The sequence below is a fragment of the Capsicum annuum genome, chromosome 5 (assembly GCF_002878395.1).
Source record: "Capsicum annuum cultivar UCD-10X-F1 chromosome 5, UCD10Xv1.1, whole genome shotgun sequence".
Classification (NCBI taxonomy): Eukaryota; Viridiplantae; Streptophyta; class Magnoliopsida; order Solanales; family Solanaceae; genus Capsicum; species Capsicum annuum.
Window position 1 is genome coordinate 153,140,260 of NC_061115.1, and position 17,870 is coordinate 153,158,129.

Consider the following 17,870-nt stretch of genomic DNA (forward strand, 5'->3'; position numbering starts at 1 on the left):
AGAAGAATGTTTGTGATAATGTAATGTTTACTACACTTGGTGACAAAAAAATCAAAAGATAATTTACAGGCCCGTAAAGACTTGCAAGAAATGGTAATTAGAGAAAAGCTTTATCCATATCCTAATTCTTCTAAGATTCCTCCATCGTGCTTTACTATGAAGAAAGAGAAGAAAGATATCTTCCTAAAAGTTTTAAAAATGTTGTGTTTCCTGATAACTATGCATCAAATATTTCTAGATGTATTGATATGAAAAAATGCAAAATCTCCAATTTAAAGAGTCATGATTCCCATATTTTGATGGATCATCTTTTGCCAATCGCTTTTAGAAGATCTCTTCCTAAAGAAGTTGCTTCAATGTTGATTGAGTTATGTAACTACTTTAGAGAAGTATCAAACAAGGTTTTAGATGTTAAGTATATAGAGATACTCCAACAACGAATTTGATTGAATCATTGTAATATGGAAGTGATATTTCCTTCATCTTTTTTCACTATCATGGTTCATCTAGTTATTCATATTGGAGAGGAAGCAATTCTTGCTGGTCCTGTACAAGGTCATTGGATGTACCCAACTAAAAGGTATATTCTTTACTTATTAAGTTGATATATTTTAATTTTTTTAATTCTTACAATTGGTTTTAATATATTATTAGGGTACTCTGTCATTTGAAATCGTATGTTCGAAACAATTCTGCAGCAGAAGATTATATAGCTGAAGGGTACATTCTGGAAGAGTGCCTTACTTTTTGTTCTAGATATTTAGAGGATTGTGAAATTGAAACAAGGTTTAATCGACCAAGACATAATAATGATGATAGTGAGATTGCTGCTACAAGTGAATCTAGTATCTTGTCAAAGTTGTTTCCTGCAATAGGCAAGCTTGTTGGGGCCATTAAGACTCTACCCATACCTTCAGTGGAAATCATACAAGCTCACCGATATGTGCTAACTAATTGTGAAATCGTTGATGCATTTCGAGAGTACGTTACTTGGTTGTTCTTTTCTTATTCTAACATATTTCCATACCTTAATGTATGAATTATAACTACTTTCAGGGAGTTTAGAATTGAGGTGACTAGAATGCATCGTGGCAAAAGAAATTCCTCAAAACTTATGGAAGAATATGTGCACAAACACTTTTATGAGTGGTTTAAGAAATATGTAAGATTTCAGATATTTCATTCCATTTTGAACTCAAAATATTATAAAAGTATATGTAATTATCCTATTATATTTTGAAATAATAGGTTGCACGTCAGGATGGTGCAAACATTATTCCAAAAATTCAATGGCTTGCGCGTGGGCCAAATAATGTTGTAAGGAGATTCAAGGAGTATAATATTCATGGATTTAAGTTTCGTACTCTGAGGAAAGAGCATGGATTGAAAACCCAAAATAGTGGTGTTATTATGTCTGCTTTTACTAAGAGATTTTCAAATGGTAGAGAATCTGTTGAACAATCAAGTGATGATATACACTATGGTAAATTGGTTGACATCATAGAGTTAAATTATTATGGCAAGTTAAAGGTTGTGTTATTCAAATGTATTTGGATAGATTCTACACTTAACAAGGGAATCAAGGTAGATCAATTTGGGATAACAAGTGTAAATTTTTCCCATTTGATACATACTGGTGCAAAAGAAATAGATGAACCATTTATACTTGCAACTAATGCTAGAATGGTATACTATGTTGATGATCCAATTGATGAAGATTGGTGTGTCGTTTTTCATATAAAGCTGAGGGACATATATGATATGGGAGATATGGATTTTATGGATTTAGAGTAGCCAAATTTAGAGGAGCCATTAATGGAGGACATACCTTTTTATGAGCAACATTTGGAAAATATTGAAGACTTACCATTAGTGTGAGATGATCCCGATTAACAACATAAAATGGACCTACTCATGATGATTATGAAAGTGATAGTGATGGAGATGATGATAATGACAGTGATGGGGATGATGAAGGAATTTTAGATTAGTTTAATTCCCTATTATGAAATTGAAGACTTACAACTAAGATGCATGTTTTGTTAATTTTTGTTTTCACCTTTTTATTGAATGTCTTATAGTTCTATTTTAATTAATTATGGTAATTGATTTCTCCTTATTTAATCCTGTATTACCTCTTACCTCATTCATTATTGCACTCTCTTGTGGTTCATATTGTGTATATTTTTAAATAATGAGGTTATGCAGACTTTATTTATAGCTTTGGATGATTACTCTAGAGATAACAGAGGTGATGTTGGTTTTTGGGTTCGTGAGGCTGCCATGGATGGCCTTGAGATATGCAAATATATTCTATGCAAAAGAGGACTCAAGGACTTCTCAAGCAAGTCAGAACAAATGGAACTTGGATCTGTTCCTCAGTTGGTATATCTATAATGGCCATAGCTTGCGCATGTGCCCTTGGTCTTGCTACTCCAGCTGCCGTCATGGTTGGCAAAGGAGTTGGTGCTTCTCGAGGTATCTTGATTAAAGGTGGGCAGGCTTTGGAAGGTGAACAAAAGGTATGCACCAATTTTTTTTTGAACTACGCATCCAGCAATGCCATATCATAAAAAATTAACTTTGATATTGATAACAAACCATCTGTTTTTGTAGGTGAACTGTATATTGTTTGATAAGACAGGGACCTGATAATGGGCAAACCAGTTGTTGTAAACACAAAGCTTTTCAAATCTATGGTACTTCGAGAATTTTACAAATTGGTTGTGGCAGTTAAGGTACATTTAAGTCTAGTTTAGACTTCTTGAATGCATTATCACAATTACCAGCCCCTGTTGTGTGGTGTATTCTTTCCTAATGTTTGCCCTACTAGTTCTTTCACTCTTGTTAACTTAGTTATGTTTCCGTTGTCCTAACAGAGCAACTTAGTTGATAAAGTTTCAGACTTTGAAGTGAAGTGTTTTTAGTTTTGTTAGATCTATATAAACTTACCCATCCTTGAGCCGAGGGTCAACCTCTCTACCTTTGAGGTAGAGATAAGGTTGGCGTACAATCGAACCTCCCTCCGTGAACACCAGTTTGCGGGATTATACTGGTATGTTGTTGTTGTTGTATAATCTTACCTGGAAATGGAAATGCGAAAGATATTACCAAGAAAATTGAAGCTTGGTTTAAGAAAAATTGGTTAAGTACCCAAATCCCAACTAACTTTCATCTTCTTGGAAATATTACTTTCTGCTTTGTAGTTGGGCTAAATAATCCTATTTTGCTGTTTTATCTTCTTGGAAACATTACTTTTCCTATACATATTGTACCAAAGATGTTATAAAACCAATATTCATAATAATACAATATATTCTTGTAAAATTTTGATTAAAAAGGAAAAATGAAACTTGTACAAGTATAGTAATTAATATAAATTGGTTTTTGGTTACCCCCAGTTCCTGCATATTAGACCATATACTAGTACTTTTGTTATCTTAGTATTTTAGTCCAAGATAACTTATGTCATGACCCTAATGCACAAAGTTTTATTTAAGATTAGAAGCAATTGTGATCATTTGCTCCTGGAGATGTAGATTCTAAGCATTTGTTCTCAGGAAACATTTTTATGATCAATCTGGGAAACTTTTGTCTCTTCTACATACATCATTGGCCTTTACTGGTTTGGTGTCTCTATTTTTCATTGCTCTTGGAGAGTTATTTTTTAAAAAAAAATCCTCACCTATGTTGGTCACAATGAGTATCTTATTGTACTGTTATTTTTTAGCTTTATGTTTCCTACTTGGCCGAAAATATAGCCTGGTTTGTCCACCATGAAAATCTTGGAAGCTCAAGCAGTATATCTCATCAGTGTGTTGAAGACTTTGAGAAACAGGTAAAAACCTTGAAATAAAAGCTAACCGGATATGAAGAGACCAAAGAAAAACTTGTGCAAAATGAGAATCACCTGGCAACTCTTCGTAGATTTTTACAATCTAAATTTGGTAGTGAATTGCCTACTTTGAACTAATCTTCTTAGCCTTTAGAATATTTTAAAACAAATGATAGATATGGTATTTCTTTAACTTCTAACATTACTCATTGTGGTTATCTTTTATGAATATTTAAGGTTTGGACTTTAACTTTTGTGACAATATATTGAACAATATAAAAACTTTGATAATTATGTTTCAATTTTGTGTATAATGGTCAATTTATAAGTGAACGTCTATCATTATTCAGGAATTAGTATCAGGCAATCCACGTATTTAAAAAGAAAACAATTTCAATATATATATATATATATATATATATATATATAAATAGCTTCGCTCTTTTTCCACGATTTTATATGCAAAAAATATATCTTTTTTTTAAATCTGGGCATTTTAGCCACGGTTAAAACCGTGGCTAATTAATATGCAAAAAATAAATATTTACTTTTTGCCACGGTTAGAACTGTGGCTAATTTATATGAAACATAGTTAATTCTTAATAAATAAATATTTTACCACGGTGCAAACCGTGGCTAATTGATATGCTAGCAAAATAATCAAAAAGTTTAACCATGGAAAGACCGTGGCTAAATACATCAGAAAACCGTGGCTAATAAACTGTTACCACGGACGGTAAAAACGTGGCTAATTTACTCGCCACGCCCCTGTTGGACATACTTGTAACCATGGCTAACAAACCGTGGCTAAACTATTTAGCCACGATATATGTACCATATAGCCACGGTTTTGCACGTGGCTAAAATGTGTTTTTTTTGTAGTGAGTGGGGCTATGTAAATTATGCAACTATGATAGCTGATTGCTCGGTCCTCTAATCTCACACTTTTGAGAACTCTTACATATATTAGGATAGTTCAATAAAGACAAACCTTCGTTTTGTGTATCGAAATTGCTCGTATCATTTGACTAGGTAGCAAAATTTAACATTGTTTGTTGTTAATGTTGGGTTCAATCGGTATGAATGGAGAATAGAGGGAAAGTATACACACTTAAGCAAAGTATAATTCTCCCACATTAGTGGGAGAAAGAAACTTTAATGTGTTCTTATTAAAAAACACACCTTCAAGTAGATTATGAGGCAAGAACCAAGAGGTGTATCGCGTCATTGTCGTCGCTCGCTCAGCTTTAGATTTGGATCAATGAGATTAATTTTTTAGACAAAGTTGATTTGAAACTTGAAAAAATCAAGTGAAATTTTTTAATTCAAAAATTCAATGAAAAATATTTTTCTCCATGAACATGCATGCAGAAATGCAGAAACGCATAAACGTAACTCGAAAGGGATGCAACCCTTCGAGAAAATGGCACACTATTTAAAAAAAGGGATGATTGTTCGGTCAAATGTGACTATTCAGAAAAGATATACTATTTTGGAATGGACAAACATGACTGTTCCGAAGTGATACACCTTTTCGATGAACCATTGCTTCCTTTTCGAAGGGGAACTTGATGGCTATAAATACCTGTATTTTTTTCATAGGTATGTACAAAAATTTAAGGATTTTAAAACACTCTTAATCTTATAAAAACTCTTTGTGATCATCTGTCGTTGAGTATGTTCGAAGAAGAAGGTTTGAGGTACCACTACATTTTGATTGTGAGTAATTTTATCCTAGGAGAAAAAATTTTGCAACCTTGAGTACTTGAGGAGAATTAATTCCTTAAGAACTTGTGTTGAAAGTGTTAAAACTTCATAGGTGTTCTTGATACAGTCTTGAACTTGTGTTGAAGTATTTGTGCAAAACATATAGATTGTGTACCCAAAACAACATTCTTAAGGAATTAAACTCGTAATCTGTATTATTTGGTTTCTAGAGATTAAAGATTTATGCTTTCTACTGTTTTTGAACTTAACAGGTGATTTGAAAATATAAAAACTTCATTATAAGTTAAAGGTCATTTGGTTAACGATTAAAAGATATAAAAACTTCATCATTAAACTAGGAATAAATAGTATTTAAAGTTGTTATAAACTTGTAATTAGTATTTTGATATACTAAAGTGTACTGTATTTTTGTGACAGGAAAGATGACTACTGATGGTCATTAAACTGATGGTGGGACAAGGGTAGCAGCAATGAATATTGCTACAACCAGTCGCACAACTGCGCCACCCGCTATGGCACTAGCGGAAAAGCCCAAAAAAAATTCTGGAATAGATTTTAAACTGTGACAGTAAAATATGTTCTTCTATCTAAAAAACCTTGTGTCTTTAAGGATTTATATCTGAAGATGCTCCAAAATTTCCCGAAGAGACTTTGTACAAAGAGCGGTTCATTGTAATAGAGGCCTGGAAATATTCTGATTTCCTATATAGGAATTATATCCTAAGTGGCCTCCAAGATGATTTATACAACGTTTACAGCAGAATGAAGACATCAAAAGAATTGTGGAATATGCTGAAAAAGAAATATATGACTGAGGATGCTGGAACTAAGAAGTTCTTTGTTGTAAGATTCCTTGAATACAAAATGATTGACAGTAAGACCGATCTCAAGTATAGGAATTGCAAGTTATCATTCATGATTTCCTTGTTGAAGGTATGAATATAGTGAATACCTTATATGAACATGTTAAAAATGTTCTTAATGTTCACATAAACTTTATTGTAGATTTGATTGTGAACTGGGCCTTTCAAGTTGTTGCGATAATAGAGAAGTTATCACCTTTGTGGAAGGACTTCAAAAATTACTTGAAACACAAAATGAAGGAGATTACAGTCGAAGACCTCATTGTGAGGTTGCGCATTAGGAAGACAACAAGCCGCAAAGAGGAGGTCGAAAGGTAATTCTACAATGAGTGGAGCTAAAAACGTAGAAGACAACCCCAACAACTCAAAGAATCAGAAGAAAGCTGGACAACAAAGCAATCAACCTAAGAATAAATTCAAGAGAAAGTGCTTTAATTATGGAAAGATTGGCCACAAGTCAACAGATTGTCGTGCCCCAAAGAAAGGGAAAAATAAGGATCAATCCAATAAGGTTGAATCCAAGAATAAAATAGACGATCCATATGCCATGATTTCTGAATGTAACCTGGTGGGAAATTCAAGAGAATGGTGGATGAACTTCAGTGCCACCCGCCATGTTTGTGCCAATAAAGATTTGTTTGCTGCATTGCTCCGACTCAAAGCGAAGAGAAGATCTATATGGCAAACTTCTCAACTGCAAAAGTCAAAGAAACAAGAAAAGTTTGCTTGAAAATAATGTCAGGCAAAGTGTTGATTCTCAACAATGTCCTTTATGTACCAGAGTTAAGAAAAAACTTGATTTTCATATCACTTCTTGAAAAAAATAAATTCAAATGTGTATTTGTTTCAAGCAAGATTGTACTTAGTAAAGGGAAAGTGTACGTAGGAAAAGGCTACCTCACTGAGGGCCTATTTAAGATGAATGTAATGACAGTTGAAATTAATAAAAGTTTTGTTTCTTCTTACTTGCTTGAGTCTAATCAATTGTGGCATTAACGATAAGGACATGTCAATTACAAAACTTTGCAAAAACGATTAACTTAGAAGTCTTGCCAAACTTTGAGTGCAATAAATTAAAATATCAAACATGGGTGGAATCAAAGTATGTTAAGAATTCGTATAAATCCGTTGAAAGGAATTTTGATTCCTTAGACTTAATCCACACTAAATTTATTATATAAAGTCAGCACCATCTCGTTGTGGGAAAAGTTTTTTATAATTTTTATTGATGATTGCACGAGGTACTGTTATATCAATTTGCTAATCAATAAGGATGAAGCAATAAATTCGTTTAGGCAATATAAAACCAAAGTTGCAAATCAGTTAAAGAAAAAGATCAAAATGATAAGAAGTGATAAGGGTGGAGACTATGTATGTCCATTTGCAGAGATATGTATAGAGAATAGATTTGTCCATCAAACTACAGCCTGCATTCACCTCAATCTGATGGAATTACGGAAAGGAAAAATTAAACCTTAAAGGAAATGATGAATTCCTTACTTATAAGTCCAAGTTTATCGCAAAATTTGTGGGGGGAAAGTTATCCTTACAGTTAACCGAATATTCAATAGAGTGCCCCATAGTAAGACACAATCAATTCTATATGAAAATTAAAAAGGAAGGAAACCCAACTTGAGATATTTTAACGTGTAGAGGGTGTATAGCGAAATTCCAAATTCTTATGCCTAAAAGGATGAAGATAGGACCTAAGACAGTGGACTGTATGTTCACTAGATATACTAAAAATAGTAAAGTATGTCGATTTTTGGTTGATAAATTTGAACATCCGAATATCAATGAAAATATGGTAATTGAATTAGATAATGTTGAGTTTTTTGAACATATCTATCCGTATAAAACTAGACATGAAGTGGAGGGTCTAAACTACCTCGAGATGAACCAAGTGAGGATGTACATAATGATGAGAATCCAAGATGTACCACATGTCAAATAACGTCAATTTTATTTGGATTAGATTTTGTAACATTTCTCTTAGAAAATGAGTCTCAAACATTTAAGGAAGCAATGGCGTCTTTAGACTCATTCTTTTGGAAAGAGTCAGTCAATAGTGAAATGGATACAATCTTGAGCAACCATACTTGGGAGTTGGTTGATCTTCCTCCAGGAAATAAATCCTTAGTTTCTAAATGAATCTTCAAAAGGAAAATAAAAGCGAATGATACTATTGACAAATACAAGGCAAGACTTGTAGTAAAAGGCTTCAAACAGAAGGAAGGCCTTGATTACTTTGATACATACTCGCCTGTAACAAGGATAATGTCAATTTGGATATTAGTTACCATGACGGCAGTATATGGTCTTGAAATCTATCAAATGAATATAAAAAAAACATTCCTAAATAGAGAATTGGAGGAAGAAATTTATGTGGAACAACCCGAGGATTTTATGGTTCCAAGTAAAGAAAAGAAGGTGTGCAGACTAGTTACGTCACTTTATGGATTAAAATAAGTACCTAAACGGTGGCATGCAAAGTTTGACCAAACCATGTTGGCAAACAGGTTCAAGATAAATGAATTTGATAAATGTGTTACATTAAAGACAGTCCAAATCACAAGGTCATTATTTTTTTGTATGTGGATGATATGTTGATCATCATAAGAGATATTTCTGACATAAATGCTATGAAACGAATGCTTGATAGCAAGTTGATATGAAAGACCTTGGAGTTACGGATGTGATCTTAAGAATAAGAATCCATAAAACTCTACAAGGGTTGGCGTTGTCACAGTCTAATTACATTGAAAAGGTACTTGGCAAGTTTAAGTATTTAGAATTTGGTATAGCCAAGACTCCATTGGACGTGAGCTTCACACTTTAATGAAATGAAGGTGAGAGTAACTCACAGTTGGAATATGCAAGAGTGTTGGGATGTTTAATGTATATGATAAATTGTACACGACCAAACATAGAATGTGCTATTAGTAAATTGAATCGGTGCACGAGTAATCCTAATAAAACTCATTGGATGGCAATGAAAAGAGTTTTGGGATATCTTAAATATACTTAAGACTATGCTTTCCATTATAATAAATATCCCATGGTAATTGAAAGATATAGTGATTCAAATTGGATCACCGGATTGAATGAAGTGAAATTCACGAGTGGATATGTATTTACTATAAGTGGAGGAGCATTTTCTTAAAAATCGTCCAAACAAACATGTATTGCTCGCTCTACAATGAAATCAGAATTTGTCACATTAGATAAAGCTGGTGAAGAATATGAATGGCTCTGGAATTTCTTGGAAGATACTCTTTATTAGCCTAAACCATTGGCACCAGTATGTATACACTGTGATAGCCAAGCGACGATAGGTAGGAAATGCAGCATGATGTATAATGGTAAATTTTATCATATAAGATGGAGACATAATACCGTCAGATAACTACTCTCTAGTGGAATTATCACTGTTGACTATGTGAAGTCTAAGGATAAGGTGTCGGATCCACTTACACAAGGCCTATCTAGAGAGGGAGTTGAGAGAACATCGAAGAAAATAGGTTTACGGCCTAGGACGGGTCAAATGGTGGTAATTCTACCTAGCAGACTGCTGGAGATCCCAAGAGTCAGGTTCAAGGAAATCAAACAAAGTTATGACTGACAGGCTCAACATTGTCAATATATCCAACCCATTCTCATAATACAGAAAATGTTTAGTAAACAAGGATAAGACTTATGGTGTGAAACCTTTTACTGATTATCTAAATTTGGAAAAGTTAATCAAATATTTTAATCTATAGGATTGAACATTTAGAAATCACCTATGTGGGGGTGAAGTGGAAGTCGCTTCAAGGAGAATGTTAGTTAAAGACTATTCTCTAAGCTATCATGAAAATAGGACGTGTGCATGGCTGAAACAAACAAAACTGTGAAAACAATAAAAGATAAAAGGTTGGTTGTGTGACATGTGTTGTCTAGGTGTACATTAAAGCTCGATGATTCAAAGATATCAAATCTATCGATTAACCGAGTACATCTGATGCATGTTCACTATGGAAAGTTCAAAGGGAAACCCACTTATCCAGATGCATTCAGTATTTGCTTGGTGATCACATACTTGTCCGTAGAGTTTTATAAAAAGTAGTCATTTTCCATTTATGTGAGAGATTGTTGGGTTTAATTGGTGTGAATGAAAAATGGAGAGAAAGTCTTGGAGGAAAATTGTACTCACTTAAGGAAAATATACTTCTCCCACATTGGTGGGAGAAAGCAACTTTCATGTGTTCTTATTAATAAAAACACCTTCGGTAAGAACCAAGAGGTGCCTCGCGTCGTCATCGTCGTTGCTCACTTGGCTTGGATTCGAATTTGGATTTGGATTTGGATTTGTCAAATGATTGATCGAGGAGATTATTTTTTTAGACAAAGTTGATTTGAAACTTGGAAAATATTTTAATCTGAAAATCCAATGGAAAATATTTTTCTCCATGAACATGTAAGCAGAAACGCAGAAACGTAACTCGAAAGGGATGTAACCCTTCGAGGAAATGACACACTATTTCAAAAAAGATGTGACTATTCGGTTGGACGTGACTGTTCAAAAAAGACACTGCTTCAGAATGGACAGACATGATTGTTCTAAAGTGATACACTTTCAGATGAACCATTGCTTCCTTTTTAAAGGACACTTGATGGCTATAAATGCCTGCATTTTTTCCACAAGTATGTACAAAAATTTAAGGATTGTAAAATCTTCTACTTCTAAAAACTCTATGTGATCATCTGCCGTTGAGTGTGTTGAAAGAATAGAAGGTTTGAGGTACCGCTATATTCTGATTATGAGCATTTTATCCTGGGAGGAAAAATTTCGCAACCTCGGGTGCTTGAGGGGAATTAATTCCTTAAGGACACTCCGTGAAATCGGAGGACTTGGTTTTATTTCTTCTTCATCTTATTCTTTAAATAACATACTTCTTTGATAGTTTTTGTAGAACTTGTGTTGAAGGTGTTAAAACTTCATAAGTGTTCTTGATACAGTCTTGAACTTGTGTTGAAGTGTTTGTGCAAAACATACAGATTGTGTACCCGAAACAACAGTTGAATTATATTCCTTGGACACAACATTCAAACTAAGAAGATATCTACCTACCTCGAAGATCAAGTTCATTATCAGTCAGTTTATCATTGTGGATAGAATGTTCAATTCTTGCATACATGTCAATAGTTGTTATGCTCAAGTAAATAAAAAATCTCCGGCCTATGAAAAAAATCCAAGAAAGATTCATCATTCCAAATTTGAGTCTCATAGAAAATTAAATGCTCATTAGCCATAAATGATATGATACTGGCTATCAATAGCAATCAATAGTTTGAAGTAACGTACATCCATTTTATCTTAAACACACATATAAGACGGCCATGTTTTAGAGTGACTGAAAATTGTTGAATCGTTTAAGGATAACGATTATACCTATCAAACTACCTTCATACACAACTTCACCACCCCCAATATTAACTAACTCTAAAATTAGTTTTAGTCATCTTTTGTTTCAAGAAAGGAAAGTCAAGCTCATAACCGCAAGCATTTTTTTCACAATGAAAAAGAAGAATATTATGTGGTCACTTTATAGGCGAAACCCTTTTAAAAATAGGCATAATTAGAAGGTGTACGAAAATAGAGCCGACCGATAAACAGAATTAAAAAAATATTATTGATTTATTGTTATTGAATTTTTGAGTTAACGATTTTTTAATGATTTTATTAAAAATTTTATCGGGTTATTAATTTGGTTTTGATTTTTTAATATTGGATTATTGGTTTACACAATAACCCATTAATATTCTATTATTTACCCTACTTATATGTGAGACTAATATATATAAGTTAATGCAAGGTAAGGCTGCGTACGATACACCGTTGTGGTGGGCCCTTCCCTTAACACCGTGCATAGCGATAGCTTTAGTGCACCAGGCTGCCCTTTTACTTCATGTTATCTTATTATTAGACTTAATATTGCAACATATAGTTTTCTACTTTAATAGTTTTACTATATTGCAATGAAATTTTTACAAACAAACACATCAACCTTTAAAGTAAATTGAGTGACAAATCTCTTCACATTCAAAATCTCTCTCTCTTTCTCTCTCTCTATATATATATGTGTGGCACCTCTCTATGACCTCCAATTATAGTTATTTTTTTTTTCCTTTTTTGAGTTTTTATCTTAATTTTTTTGATAAAACAACTTAGCATATATATGGGTTAGTACAATAAGATTTAATGTTTCTTATAAATACAAAATAAATAGCAATTAGGGCAGTGAGGAATTATGAAGGAAATTAAGTATTGTAGTAAATGAGTATAGTGAAGAGTCATAGCACGACATGGATCCAATTAATTTCTTCTTCTTTTGGAGATGAGTAAGCAATTAGACAAGTGCTATATAATAATATATGGCCAGAACTGATTTTAGATACTCAAAAATATAAATACAAAAGACATACTATAGGTAGGTTGCTACAGTCTTTTGTCCTCTACCTGCTGATGGAGGGTTTTATGGCTTTAGTAAATATTTTCTTAGCTTCCATGCAGTTTTCTTGATCCGGAAGAATATAACTACTACTATGAGGAAAATTTTACCATGGATGAGGTCCAACCAACATAAGTTGTGGTAGGATCCATTTAATTGTTGACACTTGGAAAGTGGGGTCCACTTCACATTTTTTAAAGCTAACAAAAGATGAGGGGATATGTGTCCAAAAATAAATAAAATAAAAATAAAAAAGTTAAAAGATTGTGGGGTCCACATGCATTTATTGTTACTTATCTCTTTTAAGAGGAAATTTATGAGAAACCAATCTTACACAAAACTCTCTAGAACACGCCTTATTCTTTTTGTTTCTTTTACTCAAAACATCTTAAAATCAAAACAGTTTAGAGAGATCAAGTCAAGAAATTTTAAAAAAAAAAAAATTGATAGTCAAAATTAGTTAGTGTTGTTGCCGATTTTAAAAAAAAAAAAAACAAGTTGAGATTTGAAGATGAAAAAAAATCAAAAAATATAAAAGAAAATTCCTTTCAATCTAATGCTAGAAAAGATCAAGAATTGGGTGAAATCTCCATGGATTTTCTTTTGCTTATTTAATCATCCATGATTTTAGGTATGGAGCTTTCTTCATCTTCTTATGATATCATTATTCTATTTACATAATTAAATTAAAAAAAATTATAAATATATGATGATTTAAATTTCATAGATTTTCTTTGCATGTTAGTTGTAACGTCAAAGTACAAAAATAATATTGTTTGCATTGATTTGTTGCTAAATTAAGAGTATATTATGCAAAAAATCAAGTCCACAATATAATCTTCTTCAAAAAAGAAATTGAATTCTTCTGAAATTTATTTGTTTGATCCTTGGCTCTGCATGCAAGCTTCAGATTGTAGATTCATGTTTTGAGTCAAAAATTGACTGAAAGTGCTGGATGAATCTCCATGTATCTGCGTATTTGATTTTTAGAAAATAAATTAACACTCTTAAAGAAATATATTAAAGTCACTGCTAATTATATTTAAAAACAAATTAAAAAAAAATCAAACCTCAGAAATTAATTTCATGGATTGATGTTGTATTTGCTGCACTGCTATTGATTGTGTGCCGAAAATCATTGTTGTATTCAAAAATTGATAATTCTGTGCTAGTGGTGCTCTGTTTTTTAAAGTCATTTGTGATTTTTTTTTCTTTTTTTTCTCACCTTTTGGCTTCATTCTGCCATATCCATTTTCTTTATTTTTTTTCTTAATTGGATCCAAAATTTGATCTGCGCACCCTGTTAAAGGATCAACAGAACTGAATTTGTCTTTATTTTTACCATATTTTTCATTAGATATCTCACTTTGATGTTTACTAATCTCAATTCTTGCTTGATACAGATATTTTCTAGCAATTTCTTCGGAATCCTCATCATTTGTTGCTAAAGTCATAACATCAAACGACTCTTTCATTAACCCATTCAAATGAATTGCCATAGAGAATTTTACTGTTTTCTTCTTTGTGCTATATTCCTCAAATCTGTCTCCATGCTTAGCATTCTTAGACTATCTTTTCAAAATGTATTTCTCAGGAATATAAGAAAAATTCAAGTCAAAGAATAGAATTTTTAATGCGTGACAACATAACCAACCCATGGACTTAAACATCTGACAACTATAAATAATTAAATTTTCAAGGGAATTAAACTAGACAACTTCAGTTTGTCCATTTTCACCCTTTAAAATTGTATATTCGGTAGTATTGCCATTAGTTTTAGCACTGAGTGTTCTTTTGGTTGCCCCTTGCAAAAATTCATGTTGGAATATTGCGTAAATTCTTCTCGTGTACACACTAGCAGCATGTTTTAACATCCCACAATCTTCTAAAGATATTTTAGGCATTTCTCGAGATTTATAATCCTCAGTTGCTTCAATATCTCACATTTTAGTTATTCGTTGCTCATAATATTTTACAAACTCGTTATACTCATTGTCTTGCATGTCATTTCGGTGAATACCCTATTTATGCTCTTAATTCCTTGAGTTGATTTGATGTCTGCCGAGAAAATTAAACGGCTAAATGCAGAACACCATTTTTTTCTCAAATCATATAACTTTTGAAGCCAAGTATTACTCACACAATCCCATTCACTTATTATTTTATGCCACGTAATTCAAATTCTGATTCTAAATTTCACCTCCACAAGAGTGTATCAAAACAGTGTTAAAATTCCGACTTAAAGTAAAGCTGGGGTATCTTTGAGCATTTCTATCAATATGTCATTTCACATAGTCGATGACACGTGTTAGGAAAGACTTCTTTAATGGTCAAGGCTATGGCAGAAGCTTGATCGATAAAAATTATTTTTGGTACTTTTCTCTCCATTGCCTTCAAAAATGCTTGAAATAGCCAAACAAATGAACCACTGGTTTCATTGCATAAAAATGCACAACCAAAAAAAATATTTTTCAATGGTTATTCACACCAACAAATGGAGCACAAATCATGTAATATCTATTTGTACGATAAGTAGTGTCAAAAATCATCACATCTCCAAAACACTCATAGTGCAATTTGAATATACTATCTCTCCAAAAAAATTGCACAACCTACCATCTTCATCAACTTGAAAAGCATAGAAGAAGTTTGAGTCCTCTGATTGCAAATGCATAAAATGATTTATCAAAGTTTGAGCATCTCCACTACTAATCATATTTCTCTTATGTGCTTGAATAAAGTTATGAGCATCTTGTTCAATGAATCCTACATTTTCAACTCCACCCGCTTCATTCTAAAGATATCGAACAACTTTTTTTTTGTACGAATACCGGCATCAAACATAGAAGCAAGAATATTTTTAGTAGCATTTGTAAGCCTACGACCAGAATGTATGAAATGTTTCAAATTATCTTCTATCATGGAATGACTATGCACATCATTGAATTCACATGCTTCCCATATTCCATTTGAAATTTTGAATTTTATACGAGCCATACAACCACATCTATATTCTAATCTTTGTCGCTTTCTTTCTTGAAAAGGAGAAAGTTTATCCGATTATCCTTCATAAGAACAAAGAAATAAACGTCTTGTTGTCTCTCATTTTATATTAGTAGTCTTTCCTCCCTTTCGAACACCAAAACCTCTTGCCACGGCATATAAGTTATAAGCATTTTATGATTCCTCTTTCGAATTAAACTTCATACCAATCTCAAAAACAAAGTTCTTGCTAGTGTTACAAATATTATGCTTGTTAACGTTGAAATCTACAATAATAATTTTTAATTGTAAGTATCGAAATTTAATAAATAGATAAACTATAGATAATATTTATTTAATAGAAATTTCTACACTTTAGTTACTTTTTTGGGCAAAGGAGATCTTTGTCTTTGTTAACATGTGCATCTTCCATTTTTATATTTCAAGAACAGTCTGCATAAGACAATTTACAACATTAAAAATTCAATCTTTTCAAAAAATTATCTTAATATTTAAAATATTTTTTGATGTTATATAGTGTCTAATTAAAATATAATTTTAAATATGTGATCAAACTTTTTGAATTTTGGAGAAAAATTCTTATTATCAAGTTTTCATATTTTTACTTTTATATTTAATAACAAAAGTTATTTTTTATGTTTACAGGACCAACTGATCATGAAGATCATTCAATAAATGATACACAAGATATGGACACAATGAAAATATTGAGAAGTGAATATATATATATATATATATAAGGTGATTGTACAAGTATAAATAACAATGACAAAAGAAAATTAAAGAATAAAGATCATAGATGCATACATCTACAATATTTTTCTTACGTTTTGCTTGAGTTAGAATGCCGTGAGAGCAATGAATGAAAAATTACTTTGAAAATTTTGCTTTAGTTGGTTTAGATGTCTCTTGGAAAGAAACTAATTAAGATGGGGAAAATGTACCCTCTTTCTCTCCATTTTTATTGTACTATATATAGTCTTATGTCTAAACCCTCCATTTTTATTGTATTGTATATGTAGTTTTTTATCTTTGTATTTAATATTTTATTTAATTTCTTTTGCAAAGTATATAATTGAGGCTCACTTTCCAAGTGTCAACAACTAAATGGATCCTCCCACAACTTATGTTGGTTGGACCTCATCCATGGTAAAGTTTTCCCTACTATGAGGCTTATAGAAAGAATATTAATGTGGCTATAACTTAATTTTTCTTGTGATGAATGGATGCAGTTTATATGTATATATGTCTAATCTGAGAATGGTATTGCGGGCACTATTCACAAAGTACAACGTCAACAAATTAAAAACTACTCCCTCCGTTTCAAAAAGAATGATCAGCTTTGACATGGCATAAAGTTTAAGAAAATAAAGAAGACTTTTGAATCTTGTGGCCTTAAATTAAAGTAGTGTCAAATGTACCAAAATGTTCTTTAATCTTGTGGTCATAAACATGTCATGTGGAAAGTTGAAATTAAAGTATTGCCAAAAAAGGAAAGAGATCATTCTTTTTCAAACGGACTAAAAAGGAAAATAGGTCATTCTTTTTAAATGGAGGGAGTAATATCACTTTCTTTTCATAAAATTATGCTAAAAAGTATTTGCATTGATGAAAATGTATGAAAACATATCTTGTTGAATTTGTGAAAGAAAAGTTATGTGTATGTGACTACTCATTTAAATTTAAAGATGTATTACGTATGTGAATCTTTCGATTTACATTTGAATGGAATAGGATTGAGTATCTCCTTTCTTATATGTGGGAATATTTTTAGTTATTTTAATGCATTTATTCAAAACAAAATTAATCTTCACGAAACGTACATTTTATTAATTTTTGAAATATATGAAAATATATTATGATACAAGAGTGTCATTTGTCTTCTAATTCTTCTAAAGAAACATATAAAAAGGATTTTGATCAAAAAGTCATCGAAGAAATAACCTAAAC

General features: G+C 32.0%; 1 protein-coding gene and 1 long non-coding RNA gene across 2 annotated transcripts; both read left to right on the forward strand.

The window, feature by feature from the left end:
- Positions 1-2,141: 2,141 nt before the first annotated feature.
- On the forward strand, positions 2,142-3,032 carry LOC124898933 (probable copper-transporting ATPase HMA5). Its single transcript, XM_047413205.1, has 2 exons — positions 2,142-2,522; positions 2,617-3,032. The coding sequence occupies exons 1-2, from the start codon at positions 2,301-2,303 to the stop codon at positions 2,650-2,652; spliced, it is 258 nt and encodes an 85-aa protein (XP_047269161.1). The 5' UTR covers positions 2,142-2,300; the 3' UTR covers positions 2,653-3,032.
- A 10,235-nt stretch (positions 3,033-13,267) lies between these two features.
- Positions 13,268-16,949, forward strand: LOC124898934. The gene is made up of 2 exons (XR_007055937.1): positions 13,268-13,548; positions 16,566-16,949. It is a non-coding gene; the product is annotated as an uncharacterized LOC124898934 (long non-coding RNA).
- The last annotated feature ends 921 nt before the right edge of the window (positions 16,950-17,870 follow it).

Excerpts from the sequence above, each read along its gene's own strand:
- LOC124898933 (XM_047413205.1), top strand. The coding sequence starts at position 2,301 with ATGCAAATATATTCTATGCAAAAGAGGACTCAAGGACTTCTCAAGCAA. Across the intron at positions 2,523-2,616 it reads CTTTGGAAGGTGAACAAAAG|GTGAACTGTATATTGTTTGA; the intron begins GTATGCACCAAT and ends CTGTTTTTGTAG.